The 23,700-nt window shown below is 42.3% G+C and overlaps 1 protein-coding gene across 2 annotated transcripts in view; it reads right to left on the bottom strand.

The window, feature by feature from the left end:
* CNTNAP5 (contactin associated protein like 5) overlaps window positions 1–23,700 on the bottom strand; it is a 431,022-nt gene that overhangs the window by 17,215 nt on the left and 390,107 nt on the right. For both annotated transcript variants that reach the window (XM_030580503.1, XM_030580504.1), the window contains 2 exons: window positions 7,956–8,086; window positions 3,565–3,649 (listed from right to left, as the gene is read on the bottom strand). In XM_030580503.1, the coding sequence (XP_030436363.1) occupies window positions 3,565–3,649; window positions 7,956–8,086 (216 nt within the window). The remainder of the gene's footprint in view (window positions 1–3,564; window positions 3,650–7,955; window positions 8,087–23,700) is intronic.

The raw sequence follows: 23,700 nt of genomic DNA, 5'->3' as shown, positions 1-23,700 counted from the left end.
GTTAAATTGTATTGCTGGAAGTGATGGCTGAGCGACCTCTGTGTCACTCTGGAACAGGCAGGATGGCATTACTGCTGTCTGATGTGGGAACAGCAGCAGAACTTCTGGCACCTCAGCTTATCCTCCCATTTCATCTTTAGCCGCTGCCATCTTGCCCTCAACCTACTTCCTCTTTTATCCTGGATACCCAACCCCATCTTCAAAGTTGCTTTATTAAACTCCTTGCAGCAAAAGCAGTTTCAGGTCTGAAATGCACCTCAGAGATACATTTTTTTATTCCTGACTGCTCTGGTGCTTCTGAGGAGGTAGGAAAAGACAGGACGGTAGGGAACAGGAGGGAGAGGTTTTGAAGGGGCAAGAATATAACAGCTAACAAAGAACAGAAGAAGGGTCAGGGTGGGGTTGTTGAGGTGTGGAACTGGTGGGGTTGCGATTGTTCTGAGTTCATTCTTTGAAAGCTGTGCTAGAATATTCAGTGACAGGAGCTTTTAATTCATTGAGAAACCTATAGCCTTTCTGGCTACTAAAAAGGTGACCACCCAGGAACAATTATACTTCATCCCTCTTCTCCATTTGCACCTCTCCTTAAACAGGCACTTCTTTAGTGAAGCCTTCCTACACCCGTCTCCCCACTGGTGTACCTTCTGAAATAAACCTGCAGCTGGTGTATGCCCCTGTCTAATAATAGACTAATCTGAATTAGTTTGTGATCTCTTCAGGTCAGGAACTCTATCATTTTACTGTAAATATTCTATAACCAATCTGTTTATTTACAGGCCTATATAAATAATAACTGTTTCACACTGCAAGCACAATTGTTTTTCAAATAAACCCCCAATTTACATTACATTTATGGCCTGATTCAAAGCCCACTGAAGTCACTGGAAAGACTCTTATGGACTTCAATGGGTTTTCGATCTGGCACTTAAAGAAATAAGTGACTCCACAAAGGTGTGGTGGATTATACAGGTTTTACCATGATGAATCGGATGGTTGGAATATGCACAAGTGGAGAAACCACAAGTTAAGACAGGTCACCACAAATACATGCTGGAGAAACCTTTAAACTATTCATCTTCAGAACCTCCTTAACCCACAATCCAAGTTCCCCACCCTAATTCTGATACTACTATGCTACTGGTAAGGTGATGGGGAGTGGGGCATAGAAGTAACTATGTAGGAAGTCAGACACTCTGCTCTGCAACTCAGATAGATTTACAGCAGATCTAAGAGCAAGAGCTAGGCTTATAGAGAAGCATGAAGGAAGAAATTTCACCAATATGTTAAAAAATAAACCACCATCCAAAAGCATTTCAAAAAAGCACGGTACCCATCTGTTCTCACTCTGGCACCTAAACAGAGGGTCAGATTTCCACAAGGGCTCTGCTTCCACTTAGCCTTCTAACTGTTTTTAATTAATGGGAGGTGCTGGGTTCTGAACACTTCTGGCCATTTCAGTCAGGAACCGAGCACTTGTGAAAACCTGGACTCAGGTCTGAGTGCTAAGTAGTTTTGAAAATCTGACCCTTGGATAACCGAGCAAAGACAGCTGAATGGAGGAAAAAGAAAAAAAATCATATTTGAATCCATTCTTATGGAGCAGTGGTATTTATCTGCCATTGGATTACAGATAAATGAACACTTAAGGGATAGCTCAGTGGTTTGAGCATTGGCCCGCTAAACCCAGGATTGTGAATTCAATTCTTGAGGGGGCTACTTAAGGATCTGGGGCAAAATCAGTACTTGGTCCTGCTAATGAAGGTAGGGGGCTGGACTCAATGACCCTTTGGGGTTCCTTCCAGTTCTAGGTATGTCTCCATTTATTTAAATTTAGACCAATAATAATAATAATCATATCACTTATATAGGACCTGACATCCCAAAGTGATTGGGCCCAATCCTACATTTTGTATTCAAATAAATCTCCTATTTAAGGGTTGTGAGATGTGATGACTGCAGAACTGAGCTCCCACCCTTCTGACTGAAAGGCGGCTACTTCTGGGATGAAACAAGACTCCTGTTTAACAGCACTCAACATACACCATACAACAGTGTAGGACAGGAAGTGAAGGGCACCAGCGTATGCAACAAAATAGAGGGGAGAAGTTTGTTTAAGGAAAATGTAGTTTAAAACTGGATTTGGGAAGAAGAATCAGGGCTAAGGCACTTGTTTAAGTTACTAGTGGGGTTCGGTAGCCCAAATTCTACATGTTCTACATACAGCGGACACTTCTCCCACCATTTGGGTAGGAAGGTTTCTGGCTCAGACAACATGACAGAGCTTTAATAAAGGAAGTGAAGAATTACATATCTACCTGAAGTTATAGGACAAGTGAGGTAAACAGAAGAGGGATTTGTCCATGACAAGCTGTCTGAAACCTCTGTTCTTCTAACAAGTACACTAGGAACTTTAGGAACCACTCACGGGGAGGTTTTATGATTCGGCGGAAAAAGATGCTTTCAGCAACACAATGTGACCTTGCACAATTGGGGTATTAGCTTAGCATTGAGTCAGATGGAAGAGTGCCAATTTCTGAGGCACCTAAACCAGCTCTGTAGTGCTTGGGTTGCTGTTAGATGCTTTTCTCTACAGACAGGCTAAGCCTTGACTAGAAACAAGATAAAAATATCATCTCTTTACTTATACTACCTGGCAAAGAACAATACCGAGTGCGCTGTTGTTGTTATGTACAATTAATAGCTCACAAGTGGATGTCTATTTTCTATGTCTGCCAGAAAGGCTTTCAATTCTATAGGCTTTGGGGGCCATTAGTGAACCTTTAAATGGCAGTGGTAAAAGAGACTTCAGCGGTAAGCACTCTGGACGGCAGACTTGATTTGGATGTCCAGGTTCGCTGTGGGACCAGCAACAGCATTCTCTTGTCATAATAAAGAGGCTATTAGGTTCTTATCAGGAACGAATAACGGAACTTATATGAGAAAATGGCCCACTTGAGAACAGAAAAATAAGGGTTCTTCGTCTAAAGCTTCTGGTAGATTCTTCCTGGCCCTGAGATGGGTGTGTAGTGTTAAAGGGGAGGGAATCAAAAGGCCACCCCAGCTCACTTGGTCTGTGGAAACAGAAGACAGAATTGCAGCTCCTACACTGTATGAGAGCCCAGGAACTGCTTCTCTAATGCAGCACTCAGCTAGTGTGGAGGGGGGCATATGAGCCCCAAGAGGGTGGGGAGGAGGTGAGGGGACATCTCTGCCCTCCCCTAAGATGAGATAGTGGAGCTGCACATCACACAGGGGTGTAAATCAGGGCATGCTGAGCTTCAGAAGTGCCTCTATGCTGCCATGGGGGGCTGGGCCTTCCCATCATCCTTTTCTAGACGGCTCAACAAGAGGAGAGAGGTTAACATTGCTATCAGGGCCAAAAAACTCACATTGCCAGAGCTTCTACCAATAAGCTTTTCACCGGGCTTCTGCTACTACGTAAATAACAGCTCTGTTATATTTAGTCCTTACAGGTTAAAAAGAAAAAGCCTACCACACTGCACAGATAATTATAGAGTCTTAACAGTACAATCAACAAACCAGCAAGCCATTTGCACAGCCTACCTCCGACTTTGCCCAAGGTGAGCGATTTGATGGCCTTGAAGTCAATCTCCGAGAGGTTGTGCTTGAGTTTGAGAACTTGATCAACCTGGAACAGGTCAATAAAAACAGTTGATTATTGCAGCATGCAGAGACCCCTGAAGTATCTTGTAGAAAAGTTCCACAGTGGATATAGGTAATGCCTGCCTCCTCTGATTGCACAGTGAATGTGCTTGAATTTTGTAGAAAAAGCCAAAAAGTGTGTCAGAGTATTCACACAGCAGGCTTCTAAAGAAATGTTTCCTGCACGGAACTATAAAATATCTGATACGTTCTTATGCCCCCACTGAGAATTCTCGCCTATTGATCTCTGATTGCCACAGATAGGCAAATAAATGAAGCCTGGCTGGAAACTGACTGGCAAGGATTAGCGGAAAAAGCTGCAATATAAGGGAATATTATAAGATCAGCGTGTGGGATAAATCCCAACTGGTAGTGTGAAGCTTGCTTTAGACACAGATCAGAATCGGGTCCACCTGCTGTATGTGCTACATTCACGTAGCCAATACCTGTATATAGTTTTATACCAATAAAGTGAAACCAAAGTGTGATGCTCTCTCTCACTGCCTTTTCCTTACCTCTCTCCTCCTTTCCTGTCTGCGCCTTGCCCTCTTCTTTCATTAATGACTGCAAGAAAATACAATTCAGCCCTAGCAAATAAGCAGAAGCTTGCCAAAAAGCTGCCGAAATTCCTCTGGGTATGAGAGCATCAGACACTGCTGTGCACTCACTCCCTGCTCTTCCTATGAAAAACAGGACAGCATAAGCATAAGCATAAGCTTGTTAGCCCTAACAGGCCATCTACCAGGTCCTGGACTCAGCATGGCTTCTCAAAGGGACAGTGATGTGTTTGGAGAGCAGTGGTGTGTAGGACTTTGGGGCTCTCATCTGCTGATGGAAGGTTGTCACAGTAGATGAGGTAAGTACTTACATAGCTAGTCCTGCTGAAGTCAATGAGACTATTTATGTGAATGGGAATGGTCACACAATCTAACTTTATCAGTCCTTCCTCCTCCTCATGTAGTCAAATTATGGGTCACATTCAACTCTGGGACACATACATCCGAAATCAATGAGATTCCCATATGCTTCCACCCACCGTGGTTCTTCTGTTCAAATTCGCCAATACACAAAACTTGATAAGTTTATGGAGGGGAAGGTATGATGAGGCTGCTGATAATGGCATATGGCTCATCTGTGTCAGCTATTAGCAAATATCTCCAATGGCCAGAGGTGGAACACTAGATGGGGAAGGCTTTGAATTGTTATACGGAATTCTTTCCCAGGTGTCTGAGGTTTGGGCAGGGTCTTGCCTACTTGCTCAGGGTCTAACTGAAAGCCTTATTTAGGATTGGGAAGGAATTTTCCCCGAAGTCAGAATGGTAGAGACCCTGGAATGGGCGAGGGGGGTTGGAGGGGAGCTGCATTCCTCTGTGTTGTAGGTCATGGGTCATTTGCTGTTTTCATTTAGAGTAAATGGTGGATGCCCTATAACTTGAAGCCTTTAGAAGAAGATTTGAGGACTTCTGTAACTCAGCCAGAGGTTATGGCCCTGAGTGTATCAGGTTCTGTGATCATGATGGTCCCTTCTGGCCGTAAAGTCTATGAGCCTAATGATCTTCAACATATGCCTTATTTCAGATTATAATCAACAACATTATTTGAAAATGCAATCTGGTAAGAGCTATGTTCTGCCAGACTTGCTCACGGTGGTGCCAGATTGTGAATCCTTTGCTTCCACCAGCGAGTAGGGATTTGCACAAATAGTGACATGAAGCCTACTAATATTGTCACCCAGCAACATTATCAATCCATCCAACTAGACACTCAGCTCAGAAGAAAAATCTGTCCTATCTCGGGGACTCTCTTTCTGCCCTGCCACCTCCACCAACATGATACAGTTCTGTGGCGATCTGGAAGCCTACTTTCGCTGTCTCCGACTCGAAGAATACTTTCAGGACAATACTGAACAGTGCACTGATCCACAGGTACCCTCCCACCAACAGCACAAGAAGAACAACTCCACATGGACTCCTCCTGAGGGTCGAAATGACAGTCTGGACCTCTACATTGAATGCTTCCACCGACGTGCATAGGCAGAAATTGTGGAAAAACAACATTGCTTGCCTCATAACCCAAGTCGTGTAGAACGCAATGCCATCCACAGCCTCAGAAACCACCCAGACATTATCATCAAAGAGGCTGATAAAGGAGGTGCTGTTGTCATCATGGACAGGTCTGAATACCAAAAGAAGGCTGCCAGACAACTCTCCAACACCAAATTCTACAGGCCACTTCCCTCAGATCCCACTGAGGAATATACTAAGAAACTACAGCATCTACTCAGGACACTCCCTACACTAACACTGGAACAAATCAACATACCCTTAGAGCCCCGACCAGGGTTATTCTATCTACTACCCAAGATCCCCAAACCCGGAAATCCTGGATGCCCCATCATCTCGGGCATTGGCACTCTCACTGAAGGACTGTCTGGATATGTGGACTCTCTATTCAGACCCTATGCCACCAGCACTCCCAGCTATCTCTGTGACACCACTGATTTCCTGAGGAAACTACAATGCACTGGTGACTTTCCAGAAAACACCCTCCTAGCCACCATGGATGTAGAGGCTCTCTACACGAACATCCCACACACAGATGGAATACAAGCTGTCAGGAACAGTATCCCTGATGATGCTACAGCACAACTGGCTGCTGAGCTCTGTGCCTTTATCCTCACACACAACTATTTCAAATCTGATGACAATATAGATCTCCAGATCAGCGACACTGCTATGGGCACCCGCATGGCCCCACAATATGCCAATATTTTTATGGCTGACATGGAACAACGCTTCCTCAGCTCTCGTCCACTCACGCCCCTCCTCTACCTACGCTACATTGATGACATCTTCATCATCTGGACCCATGGGAAGGAGTCTCTGGAAAAATTCCACCATGATTTCAAAAGCTTCCACCCCACCATCAGCCTCAGCCTGGACCAATCTACATGGGAGGTCCACTTCCTAGACACCACGGTGCAAATAAGTGATGGTCACATTACTACCACCCTATACTGAAAACCTACCGACCGCTATGCCTACCTTCATGCCTCCAGCTTCCATCCCAGGCACATCACACGATCCATTGTCTACAGCCACGCACTGAGGTACAACCGCATCTGCTCTAACCCCTCAGACAGAGACCAACATCTACAAAATCTCCACCAAGCATTCTCAAAACTACAATACCCGCACAAGGAAATAAGGAAACAGATCAACAGAGCCAGACGTGTACCCAGAAGCCTCCTACTGCAAGACAAACCCAAGAAAGAAACCAACAGGACTCCACTGGCCATCACATACAGTCCCCAGCTAAAACCTCTCCAATGCATCATCAGGGATTTACAACCCATCCTGGACAATGACCCCACATTTTTACAGGCCTTGGGTGGCAGGCCAGTCCTTGCCCACAGGCAACCTGCCAACCTGAAACATATTCTCACCAGTAACTGCACACCACACCATAGTAACTCTAGCTCAGGAACCAATCCATGCAACAAACCTCGATGCCAACTCTGCCCACATATCTACACCAGAGACACCATCACAGGACCTAACCAGATCAGCCACACCATCACCGGTTCATTCACCTGCACGTCCACCAATGTAATATACGCCATCATATGCCAGCAACGCCCCTCTGCTATGTACATCAGCTAAACTGGACAGTCGCTAAGGAAAAGGATAAACGGACACAAATCAGATATTAGGAATGGCGATATACAAAAACCTGTAGGAGAGCACTTCAACCTCCCTGGCCACACTATAGCAGACCTTAAGGTGGCCATCCTGCAGCAAAAAAACTTCAGGACCAGACTTCAAAGAGAAACTGCTGAGCTTCAGTTCATTTGCAAATTTGACACCATCAGCTCAGGATTAAACAAAGACTGTGAATGGCTTGCCAATTACAAAACCAGTTTCTCCTCCCTTGGTTTTCACACCTCAACTGCTAGAACAGGGCCTCGTCCTCCCTGATTGAACTACCTCATTATCTCTAGCTTGCCTGCATATATATACCTGCCCCTGGAAATTTCCACTACATGCATCTGACGAAGTGGGTATTCACCCATGAAAGCTCATGCTCCAAAACGTCTGTTAGTCTATAAGGTGCCACAGGATTCTTTGCTGCTTTTACAGATCCATACTAACATGGCTACCCATCTGATACTATGAAGCCTACTAAATCCATTGAAATCAACAGGACTGTTTGTGGAGTAAGGTACTAATTAATTTTGGGCACAGGTAGTGAATCAGACCCTGAAAGTAAACCATGGCAGGTGGGTTTGATACCTGAATGAGGAGTTCTCTTCCTTCTCTGTTGATCTTCACATGGTGTAATTCCCGGTTGGCAAGGTTTCCAGAATCAATGGTGAAAATGAAGAAGCCATCCTTATTCAACTTGTATCGGACTTGTAAGCTTCCTTAAAAGGAAAGCACATTTCCACCTATAAAACGTGTGTCCATAACTAGGTACGGTTCAACGGCTTTGCGCAATACGCAACATTCATTTCTTTTTATAAAACCAGTGACACAAGTTAAACTGATAATAAAGAAGTTAAAATAAAAATGGTCAAACTTTAATGAAAAGCACCACAAATAATTTGTTGGAAACTTCCTTTGCATCAGCTTACAAATTCCATTGTGCAAAAATATAAGTGAAATGAACAAACAAATAACTATATTAAAGGAATGCGTCTCTCTCTCGATATGGCACACATTTAACATTTGCACAATATTTGATCTATATTATACTCCTTTGTATGAATGATCATTTCCACCAGAGGACATACAACTCTAGAGCTGTTTCATTACAGTAATATTTGTGGGTTTTATTATTACTCTTCAAGAAGACAGTAAAGTGAAATGTAATGGACAATGTAGCAGACAATGTTTTTTAAGAAAATGAGAATGGTTCTAATTCATCTAAAGCTATGGCATTTCTTTTCAAACCCAAAGACAAACAAATCTTTCCCTGCTCTTTTGTAACAAAACATCTGTTGTAGCTGCCCAGCACTTGTGAAAAGCCAAACAATAGCAAAACCACAAGTACACAAGGTGAAAAGGGAAACGTATCACCTTAAATCTTTCCATAAAAGATTAAGGATAAAGAATATGATTTTAAAAGCTCTGGGAGAAAAAAGCACTGACTGGATCCTTTTAATTTTTTTGGACAAGTGAAAAACAAACCGTTGCAGTTCAGCATGTAATTAGGTAACAAGAAGACAAAACAAAATTTTGAAAATCTTTGGGGCTTTCTTGCATGTCAGTAATTGACACATGCTGAACGTTTCTGGTTCTACAGAGTTTAAAAAAAAACAAAAAACCTTTTCCATAGTTATTTTACTACATTCATTTCAGGAGTACAGTATCTCAAAGGAGGCCGTAATAAACATATATAGTCTCACAATCTGCTGAGCAATGGCTCCTCATTTTGCTTTTTCCTCTTCTAAAAACCATCATAAGCAACTCTTATCTCCCTCCATTCCACTGCTTTTGTTTGCATTACCTCCAAATATTCCATGGATCACTGCACTTTGGAGACGATGCAGGTGAACATGACTTGGAGGGGAACTGGCTGTCACTACGGGTTTTTTTCCACCCTTTTATTTCTAATTTGTTTCAGAGCTTGCAAATCTAGTCCCATCTTAGAAGTTCTCCCTGGGTGAAATCTGCCCTTGTGCAGCACACATCTTATACACTGCTGAAGTCCTTGCAAAGTCTTTAAAAGGCATAGGTATAACTTTGGCCCTTTTCACATGGGTGCATGTCACTGTGTGCTGATCTCCCATTGACTTCAGTAGGAGTTCTTTCAGTCTCAGGCCCGGAAACATTTCAGAAAGGAGCTTCAGTAGAAGGAATGTATTTTCCTAACCATCCAGGGCACACAAGCTCCAGGCTGCTAACTGGTGGGCATTGCTGTGCTCAACCTATCCAGGGAGGTCAGCTCACTACAAAGTTTGGAGCAAGGAGTTAGCAGCTTATCCAAAGGCATGAGGGAAAGTGGGAAAGGCTACTGAGAATCAGCGCCTGCAAGATCAGAAGGGGTTTTAATAGAAGGGGAAAGTAAAGGATATAAGAGGCATAGTTTCTTAGATATGAAATTAGAAATTCCATTCATGTCACTGAGGAATTTGCACATACATCTCGGTCTGTACACGCGCTTAAGATTGTTTAAATACAATAATACACAACCAGATTCTGCCGCCCTTCATCATAAGAGAAGGGGGCGGGATTCGATAGCCACCTTCAACTAGCTGAAGTGGAGGTTCCAAAGAGGATGGAGCTTGGCTGTTCTCAGTGGTGGCAGATGACAGAACAAGGAGCAATGGTCTCAAGTTGCAGAGGATGAGGGCTAGGTTGGATATTAGGAAAAACTATTTCACTAGGAGGGTGGTGAAGCACTGGAACAGCTTCCTTAATGAGGTGGTGGAATCTCCTTCCTTAGAGGTTTTTAAGGTCAGGCTTGACAAAGCCCTGGCTGGGATGATTTAGTTCGTGTTGGTCTTGCTTTGAGCAGGGGGTTGGACTCGATGACCCCCTGAGGTCTCTTCCAAACCTAATCTTCTATGATACTGAATAGAACCTTACCCTGCAAGGAATCTCCCAAATCGAACAAAATTCATTTATATTTTCTGTGAAAACCTGCGTGAAGCTGGAGCTAAGTTTGAGAGTACCTATCATTAATGCGACACCAAGCAATGGCGCTGATTAAGGCTGTTTAATGGCACCTCCATAATTAGGGTAACATACAGGGCATGTCTATGCTACAACAGAGGGAGCCTCCCAGCCTGGGCAGACAGACTTATACCAGAGGGGCTCAAGCTAGTGCCCTAAAAATAGCAGTGTGGATGTTGTGGTTCAGGGTGGAACTCAGGCTTGGTCTACACTACCAATTTATGGCAATATAACTCTGTTGCTTAGGGGTGTGGATTTCCCCAGTGTAGACAGCGATATGCCTATGGGAGGGCTTCTCCCATTGACATAGCTATGGCCTCTCGGGGAGGTGGATTTAGAAGCTTTCCCATTGGCAAAGGTAGTCACTGAGCGCTACAGAGGCGCAGCATATTGGTGCAGCGCTGCAATTCTAGACAAGCCCTAAGGTTCTCAGGCCAAGTTGCAACTTCAAAGCATTGTCTGCATAGCTATTTTTAGGGGGAGAATGTGAGCAGTGTAAACCTGAGTCTGTTGACCTGGGTTGGGATTCTAGTTGCTGCAGGCTGCATAGGTTTGACCTATAATTTCTTTGTGTGTGAGAAAATGCCTGGCTAGCTTCCAGGGAAGTTATGAGACATTAACGTTTGCTAAGTGTTTTGAGTTGTCAGCTGAAAGGTGTTGCTGCACGTATGTGCACAAATGTAATGAACAGCGCACTGTTGTTCTAACAAGTGTTTCTGGAGCAATTTTACCTACGGAACTATAGGCTGGATCCTCAGTTGTTGTAAGCCAGCAATACTCCACTGACTTCCTCAGAGCTACACTGGTTTACATGAGCTGATATTCTGGTCCATTTATTCTTTTTCTCAGATTGCATTAGAAAAAAAAAATCATTTACTCAATATCTGCAAAATTTCCTTTTGTAAAGATTGGAAGGGATCAGTCCATAACATCCTTGGTTATTAATTTTCTTTAAATTCCAGCTAAGAATTCTTTGGACTTCTGCTCTTCAAAACCATTGACTTGAACTAAGTTTGCCTTGGGGTCAAATTTACATCAACACAAATAAGCAATTTTACTGATTGCTACAGAGTTACTTTGGAATTTGCACCAGTGTAACTGTGAGCAGATTTTGGCCCTTAATCAGCAGCAAATCTTTTCATGATGGCAGATTTACAAAATTTTCTCATTACATTAAAATGTGTGATAGAAAGAGAAATACATTATTAATAATTATTAAGAAACCTAGTGCGCAACTTTGAATTTTGATTATCTGGTTGGTTGGAGTTCTGTGTCTCATTATGCCAGGGTATCACTAACCACAAAAACGGGCAAAGGCATAATTCTGGTTACTATGATTTTTGCATTGTTTTTATCTCACAATAGTAATTGTCTCTCTAATAGGAATTAAGATAGTCACAGCAGTACACAGCTGGGAACTTCATTGCAATGATGGCTTGACTTGTCATCCTGACCTCTGCTTGCCATATCTAAGCAGGTACATAAGACGTGCAACAGTATTCAAGAAATGATCTGCTTTACTGCCTGGTTATTATCCATGGAATTCCTGGAGACCAGTGCTATTAACTAAGCACAATGGAGGGACAGTTCTGCCTTACAGGTCAGATTCTTGGTCCTGCTGTGGTGAAGTTTATGGTGAAATTCTCTGGCTTTTGAAATGCAGGCTGTTGGACTGAATGATCATAAGGGTCTCTTCTGGCCTTCAAATCTATGGCTAGTCTCCAGCGATGCAAAAATGGCTTAAATGATCTTCTGGGAAATCCTTGGCGGGATGGAGAGCCAGTGTAGAAGCATTTACACCACTCCCACAGCTCCTTGTGGCTGCAGGGAAGGGGACGTGGCCAGGGGATTCTTACAACTTGGAGATCCCTGGCTGTTAAAACACCCCAGCCCCAGGATTGGAGGAACATAAAAGGTAGCTTAAAACCACCTATACAAACCCTGTGCGCTGAGTACTACACTGAGCATAGCAATACCAAACCAGAGCCCAGACTCTGTGTCTTTATAACAAATATAATATGCTGTTTAGAGGTCTCTTGGCATACACCACCATGAGTAAGATTATCAAATGACACAAATTGCACAACACAAACAAACATCCTAGCCATAATGTTATCTATTATGACATGGCCCATATGTTCTTTTTTCAGTTAACTCTATCAACAGGGCAGCTATTTTTCTGTTGCCTGTGTACCATGGGTATCAGCAGCACCAGCTGTGTGCATTTCCACAAATAGAAGTGTAAGTGACGGTCAGTTACCGATGATTTCTTTAAAAAGGAGTACAATAAGCACATGTGCATTTGGCGAGCACTTGTATTATTGCAGTGACCCAAGAGTGGAACCACAGGCGGCTATTTTAATTCAAGGTTACAGTCCAGGGGATGTGCTTGCAAACTTCCTATTCATGTTAGGAAACTAGGAGAAAAAATACCCTTTGACAGGCCTGATTCTTTCTTCTATAATGGTTGCTATAGTATGCTATGGATGGTGAGAAGAGAAAATAAATAACCAATATAGGCTCAATTCTGCTCCAAATGAAGTCAATGGCAAAGCCCCCATTAATGTCAGTGGGAGAAAGATCACACCAGAAGGGCCTCGTTTCAATCTCAAATACATTGGTACAAATCAAGAGAAACTCCATCGAAGTCAGTGGGAGCGGCAGATGCTCAGTCATTTGGGAAATCAGGCCCTTATTTAGGTGTCTAAATATAGATTTAAGGGGAATATTTTCAAAAGTGCCAAGGTGGCTTAGGCACCTAAGTCCCACTGACAGTCAGAGAGACTTGGGCTCTGAAGCAGTTTTTTGGAAAAAACAGATGTTGCCTCCTAAATCACATAGGCACATTTGAAAATTTTACCCTGTGTATCTTCATATTGGCACGCAATTCTGAAAACGCTGATCTTGCCTTTACAGTCTCCTCACTCATTGAACTGCATGGTGCTCAATTTGGAATTCAAACCTGTTCTGCTAAGGAATCTGGAAAGAGCCTTAACCCAGTGTTTACATCAAAAGACTTCTTAAATGGGGTGATTTCTGCATGTCCTACCAATGGCATTAAGAACATGAAAATGGCCACACTGTCTCAGACCAATGGTCCATCCATCCCAGTATCCTGTCTTCCAACAGTGACTAATGCCAGATGCTTCAGAGAGAATTAACACACCAGAGCAATCATTGAGTGATCCATCCCCTGTCATCCAGTCCCAGCTTCTGGCAATCAGAGCTACTGAAACCCAAAGCATGGACTTGCATCCACCATCTTGGCTAATAGCCATTGATGGACCTGTCCTCCAGTAAATTATCTATTTCTTTTTTTAAACCTGTTATAGTTTTGGCTTTCACGACATCCCCTGCAGATGAGTTCCACAGGTTAACTGTGTGTTGTGTGAAGAAGTACTTCCTTTTGTTTGTTCAGAGCCCTTCCATGGATTCACTCTGAGAACCCAGAAGTAGGGGGTGGGTTGATGACATGGGACCAATCAGTTCCGACCACCCACTCCAGGCGCCCCAAGTAAAACTCCTGACAGACCTTTTATGCACACAACAGCTGAACACAGAATGACTTCGGCAGACTGTTAAACGAGTGACCACACTGCTTTGATATTTCCACAGCATGCATACAAGCAGTAGTTATGAGAGAAAATCATTAAGGAAACAGTTGATTAAACAGGGGAAAATAACATTTGTGAGGCTATTAATAATGCTATGCACTCAAAAATCAGCTATTAAAAATGGCGTACAGAAAGCCCTTTGCAATGATTTAGGTGAAATTTTGTTCTGTTAATTCCACATCATATGGTGCTAGAGGATTGTTTTGGTGCCAGGCACCACCAAATAGCTCCCTGGCAGCTTGCAGAATCCTGGTTCTGCAGTACTTCTTGCCCTTCACAGCTTGGCTATTTAAAAATGAACAACCTCACTCTCACTCTCTGTTTGTAACAGCTGGGTAGGAAACCTGCTCCTTAATTAGCAGCCTCTCCCAAGGGCCGTTTACTCAACAAATTTACTCTCCACAGGATGTGCAGCTGGTTTTACGAAATAACAGGACCCATCTTCTTAATCGTCCAGTAGCTTTTAACTAAGAAAGTCTTTGCACAGTTTTGGAAAGTGGGAGGAAAAAAAAAAGCGCCATCCATGTTCCTTTCATAGACATGGAAAACGGAGAAGCGAGATTGCCGCTTTTGTTTTCTTGTGGTATCCTGCTGCTATTGCTCAGCTATTTTTTGTGGTGCTGTCTTAAAGGAAAACTCTAGTTATTAAATCTTAAAATAGCTAAATGAATGGACACTGCTAGCACTTAGCACTATGAGTTGTGAATCCTTATTTGAATTTAAGTGCTGCCCCTGCCCCAAGATTGGAGTGTTTAGATCTAGGGGTCAGATTTGGGTCTTTTCAAAAGAATAACAGTAATGTGCAGTTTTAAGGATTTTTTCAGCAAGTGACTCAGTCTGACTAGGCAGAGTAGGACTCAAAGGATCAGCTTCACCAGTTAAAACTCCCTGCAGCCACAGAAACATGCTTTCAAACGACAAGGTTGATTCCTTCATGTCTTACTGTGCACCAGAAAACTGCTTTGTGCTTACACGTTCTTTGTTCTTCCATTTAATTGCTCTTAAGACACTTAATTAAAAAAGATATGCATATGATAAATATTGGGTCTGATGCTGAAGTCCCTACTCTGTTAAAATACTCATTGTATGTAATGAGTCTTTCCAAGGACTTTAATAGGAGTTCGATCAGACTGCATGGTGTCCCTACCCTCTGTTTGCCAGAAGCTGGGAATGGGCGACAGAGGATGGATCACTTGATTACCAGTTCTGTTCATTTCCTCTGAAGTACCTGGAATTGCCCAATGACTGAAGGCGGGATACTGAGCTAGATGGACCTTTGGTCTGACTCAGTATGGCTTTCTTATGTGGTTTACTCATCTTTGTATTTAGATATTTCAACTTGTATGTCTTTGATCTTACACTGGAGATTTCACTTGAAGTGTCAAGTAGTAGACATGTTTGCAAAAGCAGTCTGTTTATTCTCTCCCACATGAATGCAGTACTAATCTTTCATGAATGACTCATGGGGAGAACAGGCTAAGGTCCCCAGCTAGAAGGGACTGGTAGAGCTCCATTTACTTCAAGGGAATTATACCAATCTACCCTAGTTGTTCATCTGGCCCGTTATTTTCAAAATCAAGCTATTATCTTCCACCAATTCTAGTTTCAATTGCCACAGCACAGTTACCAGTCCAACTAGGGATTTGCCTCACAGTAATTAACATGAAATAACCTTCAGAAATGAGATCATGATGGAATATGAAGTGAATGGATTGGAGAGATGATACAGTCAATTTGTACATTTCATTATGTCTCTTGATCAACAGATGAAGCATCAAACTTAAAAAATAAAAATCATGTGTCTGTTTTCTTCAACAATCACACTTAGCTCATTGCCTGTGAATGAATGACTTGTCAGAGGTTAATGGTCCTTGCTTGTGTCATGGTCCATCAACATCACCCAACCGGTCATTAATCCCCTGGCAATACCCTGTGCCCCTTATCATTAGGCCCTTCTGAATATTACCTAATGTTTCATTGACTTTGCTGGCTCCTGAGCTTGGACGAGTCTGACTCTCACATCAGCAAACTGGCTTGATTTATTGCAAGCCTCAGGGAAGAGCTTGAGTTTCACAGCCATGAGCAAACCTACCACATACTAGAATAGCTTGTTCAAGAGGTTTGAGGCTGTTGTGCCATCAAACTAATGGTGATGACCAGAGAAAGGACGACATGCTTAAGTGCACAACTCAGGAGGTCTTGGTTCAGTTCCTGTCTCTACCACAGACTTTGTGGTGAACATCAAGCAAGTCACTTAATCTCTCTCTGCTGCAGCTCCCCATCTGTAAAATGGGACCCTGATCTCACTTGGGGTTCCAGAGGCTACTATACTACAAATAAATAATGGTTTCACCATGACAACATTTCTGCAGCAAAATATAGGCCATTATATATTTCAGAGGAAATAGTTACATATTTCTGAAATTTATAAATTTCTTTTCCCTGGTAGGATTTTGTAGATATCAGAATTTTCCTCAGCCCCTCATCAACATTTGCATTTTGCAACCTTCACTTACTTGCCACTAAACATTCTTATGAACTTTCCAGTTCTATCATGTTAAAAGTATCATTATTTGTTGCCAAAGATTTTAGCGTAAAGGGCTTCTGTGGGTGTTTGGTTGGTTTTTTTTTTGTTTTGGTAGTTTTTTTGTTTTTGTTGTTTCCTTTTTGGGCTTTCCATATACAGATATAAAGAAACACAAAGTCTGCAATTTCACTTCAAATGTAAAAGCCTTCACACAGCATTTTTTGCAGTGTGGGCCGAGGTCAGCTCCTCAAACAAGACAACAAATGACCGAGGCAGTGTATTTGTAGCCCTGTCAGTCCCAGGATATAAGATAAGCAAGTTTACCACAGACAGGATACATCAACTCAAAGAGCACCAAACGCTGTCAAAACAAAAGATACAAAACCTGCAGGTATATCTCCATTGCTACCATGATCAACACTCCCCACAACACACCTTTCAAGACCCCTGGGTCCTACACATGCCTATCACAACATATGGTGTACCTCCTCCAGTGCACTAAATGCTCCAATAACAACTAAGTGGGTGTAACCAGACAATCACTACACTCTCAGATGAACTCACACAGAAAAATGATAAAAGATAAAAACGCCCTATCAGCTATGGGTGAACATTCTTCATAGAGCGATCACTCTATATCTGACTTATCAGTCCTCATCCTCAAAGGAAACCTGCACAACACTTTCAAAAGACAAGCCTGGGAGCTAAAATTCATTACTAAAAATCATGGACAGAAACATTGGATTTATGGCTTATTACAATAATCTGTAACCCACTAATCCTCTCTTTTTGTCCTACAACTGCAGAAGCATTAACAGGACACTCTGCCTTGAATGGTCCCTTATAATATGTGTCAACTACTTATGTTAAACAATCTGTTCCACCTTGCATTTAGCTGTGAGGCTAGGAGTGCCTTTCCCAGACCTGAAGAAGAGCTCTGTGTTGGCTCAAAAGCTTGTCTCTCCCACCAACAGAAGTTGGTTCAATAAAGGATCCTCACCTGCCTTGTCTGAACAAATGACCTGTCATTTGCAATACACTAGCCAGAGGGCGTGTGTAGAAAACTGTCCTCTACTGGATGAGCTCTAGATGATAAAAGCCTACTGCTTGCAACAGGGAATGATGATTCTCTTTCCAACTCAAAATCAAGTACTAGAGACCTCTCTGCTTGCAGCCAGTGGTCCTGGGTTTTATCCCGGATGTCAATATGCTCAATGTCAGTCTGCATGTACGCAGCACAGATTAGTTACAAACAGCTGCTCTTCTGCCCCTACTTTATATAATCCAATTACAGTCCTCTAGCTGTTCCCTTTGCGTCTCCTGGGCATCTGCTGACCATTTAGTAACCTGAAGTGTTCTGAATGCATAAAATACCTCCACAAATTGAGCTAATGAAGCCACCCTTGTATCTCCTTCCTCTTGGACAGCAAAAAAGAAATCTGCCAAACAGAGTCCATGGCTGAATGCTTTTGGGTGCCTCTCCTTTCAGATAAGTCTCACATGCTCAGAGGTTTAGAAGACCATAAGCTGAAGCAAATCTCATTTGGATGCCTGCTAGTCAAGTCCACCTACTGCCTCCAAGGCTTAGTCACGCTGGATTTGAATAGAAACTTCTTGTCAACGTCTTGATTTTCTACATACATGCAAGTGCATTCTCAGCACCACCACAAGTTCCATGTTGTGCGGCATGGTTTTGGCAGGGAAACATTCTAGGTTATGTAGTTATTTCCTCTGTCATAGCGTGGACCATGTTTACAAAGAGATTTGCTTTATCGCCAGCCTTAATAGTCCTGATTCCACTGCTCTTCTCCCTCAGAGCACATCACCTCCCATTTACAATTACCTAGGCTGCCTTCTTTTCCATTCATGATTGCACTGTGTGATTAGATCCCTAAACCCCCTAAAGTTAACATCATTTTCCCGTGTTAACTACAGCAATGGCTTGCATGAACAAATAATATCTGGAAAGTATTCATGTATGTCCATGTGATTCAGCAGCTAGAAATAGGGAGGAACCACCAGTGCCATGGTTCAGCCAGCTCTCCAGGGACAATCAGCAAGTGCTCATCAGTCAGCCAGAGACCACTGTTGGAGAGCCACTCCCCTACACAAAACCATGGCCCACATGCCCCAATCTGACCTCTTTCCTTTACTCCTGCCTGTTCAATATGCCCTGTCCTTAACCTTACCTGCCATGGCCCTGTCCCTTACTTTACTGTCCTAAGCTCTGTGAGCTGCAATTTGACGGTGGGTAAAGTGCATTCTGTATCTGATTTGTAAAGACCATCGACATCCTTTAGGCCAAAAAGCGCTATAGACATATAAAAATATTGCATTAGCACAACTTATTAGGGTCCTATTCTGCCACATGCTTCATAGTACTTCACTCCAAGCATGATGCTCAGAGTTGGGTATGACTCAGTGTGAGTGATGGTGGCCCTTAATATGAGAGACAAAGGATTGAGCAATATGGACCCACGCAGAAGTGGGAGGCTCAGCAATCTGTGAAGAAAAGAAAAGAAAAAGAAAACCTCTCTTTCTTTGTGTGTATGCATGTGTATGCACATGTACATGTGGATTTATTTTAATTTTGCCCTCAATGTACTGCCTTTGCCTGGCTTAAGAATGTTAAAGACTTTGCTCTTGTTAGGAAAAAGATGTTCCATGTTTAACTAAACGTGTGTGCAAGGTAATAGGAGCAGGTAGACTTAAAATGCTCACACAAGCCTGCTTCTGACTTTGAAATGGAGGGATGTTAGCATGGATTATTAGTTTATTAAAACACAATTCATTTGCAAAATGTCTGCTTTACGTTTCTTGGACTTTTTTTTATTTTTTTGGGCTGTGCGCTAATTTATCTCACACCTACCATGGGTTTAGTTTTTCATTACATATTTATTAAAAAGCCTGGCAGATTTCAAGGCCCTAGATGACAGGGCACTTGGATTCACCTCGTTACAGCTTCTGTAAGCTGGAAATCAAAGAGCTGGCAGGAGAAGGACTCAAGCTGTTTTCACTTGTACTTTTGGTTTTAACTGATGTATTTTTTTTTATCTTTTATCTTTCTTTTGCAATTTCAGAGTCTCTCTTGCTAGTGGAGAAATCAAAAAGGGTGCTCACTGGGATAGCATTAGGTACTGAATAGAAAAAATCCCTCCAGTTCTTGAGTTTGTCATGAGATGAGATAATAAATCCAGATAAATTTTCAATCATTTTTGGGATAGAGCTTGAGATACTATCTCTTTACTTTGATGCTGGCTATCTGCTGTCTTTCTGGATTAGGAATCACATGGCACCCATAGGAAAAGCAAAGTGGAAATCAAAGGTTTGGAAACACATTTCCTATATATCTTTTTCCATCATGTTTAGATTTCTCATCTGATTTTTTCCTAAGTAGGGGAGAGTAAGTGACAGATACATCTGTGGAATTATCAAGGCTTTTTTCATCATAGTGAAGTGGGCTATTGTAATAGTGAGATCAAGATGAAGACCAATGCTGTGGTGTTGATTATTTGGTGGGATTGCTGAAATTTGCAAGAGAAAGTTACATGAAACATTTGGCACTGGAGTGAAGAGATACATTTTATTTCTTAGCAAGTGCCTGTGTTGGGTGCATGACACTTCCTGTGACAGAGGAAATTAGAAAAAGACTAAAGAGTGTTAAGCAATGCCCCTTATTGGTTTCTTCACTCAGAGATTTTCTCCATTTACTGTGTTATAACTCTCACTTAGGATATACTCTTTTGGGATACAATATAATCTAATTACCCAGTCATCCTTGAAGGTCAAAAGATCAGATGAATGATCTATGGAAACCATTTTGATTCCGCTAATAAGGCAGAATAATGATTTTTATCCCGTATGGTAATTAATGGCACCTAGAATTTCTTTGCAATTTGATTAATGCATCCATGTCTCAAGGTGCAGGTGCTTTGAGGTTCCATGCTTCTTGAAAAATGACCAGAGAATGGTGAATTTTGAAAAGACGATAACTAGAGACCTGAGGCGGAGATGCTGATCCCAAGGGCATAGTAGCCTACATAAAAAGACTAAATGTTTATATGAATAATGAAAAGATGCCCAATTACATGATATAGAACTTAAAAAGATATAAATTAAAATTTTCAAAAACACCTATGTGAACCAAGAGCCTAAGTCTTACATAAGAATATAACAATGGCCATAGTGGATCAGAACAATGGTCTATGTAAATCAGTATCTTGTCTTCCAATAGTGGCTGGTGTCAGATGCTTCACACGGAATGAATAGAACAGGGCAAATATTGAATGATCCATCCCCCGTCAGCTAGTCTCAGCTTCAGGCAGTCAGAGGTTTAGGGACACCAAAACCATGGGGTAGCATCCCTGACCACATTGGCTAATATCCTTCAAGGACCTATCCTGCAATAACTTCTTTTACTCTTTTTTGAACCCACTTACATTTTGGGCTCCATGAAATTGCCGGACAATGAGTTCCACAGGTTAACTGTGCATTTTGTGAAGAAATACTTCTTTCTGTTTGCTTTAAATCTGCTGCCTATTAATTTAGTTTTGTGATCCATGGTTCTGGTACTTTGTGAAGGGTAAATAACACATCCTTATTCACATTTTCCACACTATTCATGATTTGATATTCTTCTCTCACATCCTGCCCCCCCTTGTGTCTTTTTTAAGTTGAATAATCCGTTTTTTTCAACTCTCCTCATACAGAAGCTTTCATACCCCTCTCTGAACTTTTTCCAACTCTAATATATCTTTTTTGAGATGGTAGAACCAGAAATCTAGTGTAATTCATCAGTATTCAAGGTGTGGGCATACCATGGATTTCTATCTTGGCACTATGATATCTGTCTTCTTATCTATCCCTTTCCTAATGATTTCTAACATTCTGTTCACTTTTTTGACTGCCGCTGCATATAAAGCAGATGTTTTCTGAGAACTATCTACAATTACTCCAAGATCTCTTCTCTCACTGATAACTGCTAATTTAGACCCCTTCATTGCATATGTATATTGAGGAATCAGGTTTTCCAGTGGGCATCACTTTGTATTTATCAGCATCGAATTTCATCTGCCATTTTGTTGCCCAGTCATCCAGTTTTGTGAGATCCCTTTGTAACTCTTCACAGTCAGCTTTGAACCTAACTATCCTGAGTAATGATGTATCATCTGCAAACTTTTCCACCTCACTGTTTATCCTTTTTCCAGATCATTTATTAATATGTTGAATAGCACAGGTGCCAATACAGATCTATGGGTGACCCTACTATTTACCTCACTTCACTGGGAAAAATGTCTATTTATTCCTACCCTTTGTTTTCTATTGATTAACCAGTTACTGATCCACTTACCCAATGACTGCCTACTTTACTTAAGAGCCATTGGTGAGGGATCTTGTCACAGACTTTCTGAAAGTCCAAGTACATTATAGCCACTTGATCATCCATGTCCACATGTTTGTTGACCCTATCAAAGAATTCTAGTAGATTGTGAGCCATGTTTTCCATTTACAAAAACCATGTTGACTCTTACCAAACATATCATCATGCTCATCTTTGTGTCTGATAATTCTGTGCTTTATTAGAGTTTCGACCAGTTTACCTGGTACTGAAGTTAGGCGTACTGGCATGTAATTTCCAGGATAACCTCTAGAGACTTTTTAAAAAAGGAATTACATTAGCTATCTGCCAGTCACCTGGTGCAAAGGTTGATTTAAGTGATAGTTTGCTTTCGACAGTTAGTAGTACTAAAATTCCATATTCCAGAACTATTGGGTAAATACCATCTGGTCCTGATGACTTATTTCTGTTTAATTTATCAATTTGTTCCAAAACCACTTCTACTGACAGCTCAATATGAGAAAGCTGCTCAGATCTGTCATCTAAAAAGAATGTCTCAGGTGTGGGACTCTCCCTCATATCCTCTGCAGTGAAGACTGATGGCCTTGCCTTCCTTGAGTGCACCTTTAGTACCTTGATTGTTCAGTGGCCCCACTTACTGTTTGGTAGGCTTCCTGCTCCTGATGTACTTTAAAAAAATGCTGCTAGTTTTGTTTGTCTTTCGTTATTTGCTCTTCAAATTTTTTTTGGACTGCCAAATTTATGCTTTCACACTTGACTTGCCAGAGTTTATACTCCTTTATCTTTTTCTCACTAGGATTTGACTTCCAATTGTAAAGATTCCTTTTTGCCTATTGTAGTGTGTAGTTTTCAGGGAGGGGGGATTTATTTCTCTATATATCTATCTATATAAAAAATAGAATATCAGGGTTGGAAGGGACCTCAGAAGGTCATCTAGTCCAACCCCCCGCTCAAAGCAGGACCAATCCCCAACTAAATCATCCCAGCCAGGGCTTTGTCAAGCCTGACCTTAAAAACTTCTAGGGAAGGACATCCCACCACCTCCCTGGGTAACCCATTCCAGTGTTTCACTAACCTCCTAGTGAAAACATTTTTCCTAACATCCAACCAAAACCTTCCAAACTGCAACGTGAGACAATTACTCCTTGTTCTGTCATCTGGTACCAATGAGAACAGTCTAGATCCAACCTCTTTCAGGTACTCGAAATCAGCTATCAAATCCCCCCTTATTCTTCTCTTCTGCAGACTAAACAATCCCAGTTCCCTCAGCCTCTTCTCATAAGTCATGTGTTCCAGTCCCCTAATCATTTTTGTTGCCCTCTGCTGGACTCTTTCCAATTTTTCCACATCCCTCTTGTAGGGTGGGGCCCAAAACTGGACACAGTACTCCAGATGAGGCCTCACCAATGTCGAATAGAGGGGAATGATCACGTCCCTTGATCTGCTGTCAGTGATCCTACTTATACAGCCCAAAATGCTATTAGCCTTCTTGGCAACAAGGGCACACTGTCAACTCATATCCAGCTTCTTGTCCACTGTAAACCCTTGGTTAGGGATCTCAAACATGTGGCCCACCAAGCTCCCCGTGCCCCCCCCCCATCATCCTTCTGCCTCTCCGCGGGATTGCCCCCTCTGGCACTGCGAGCCCCAAGATTTCTGCACCCCCTGGGGCAGTGTTGGGGTGGAGACTTCGGGGAAGGGGTGGGAAGAGGCGGGGCCTAATGGAAGGGGTGGAGTGTGGGTGGGGCCAGAGGCAGCGAGGGGTGTCTGTCAGTAATGCGGCCCTCAGGTCAAAGCAATAGTCCTCATGTGGTCCTTGTGGTCATTTGAGTTTGAGACCCCTGCCCTAGGTCATTTTCT

Source organism: Gopherus evgoodei, chromosome 11 (assembly GCF_007399415.2).
Source record: "Gopherus evgoodei ecotype Sinaloan lineage chromosome 11, rGopEvg1_v1.p, whole genome shotgun sequence".
NCBI lineage: Eukaryota > Metazoa > Chordata > Testudines > Testudinidae > Gopherus > Gopherus evgoodei.
Note: the sequence above shows the minus strand (reverse complement) of the source record. Positions and strands in the feature narration are given on the sequence as shown.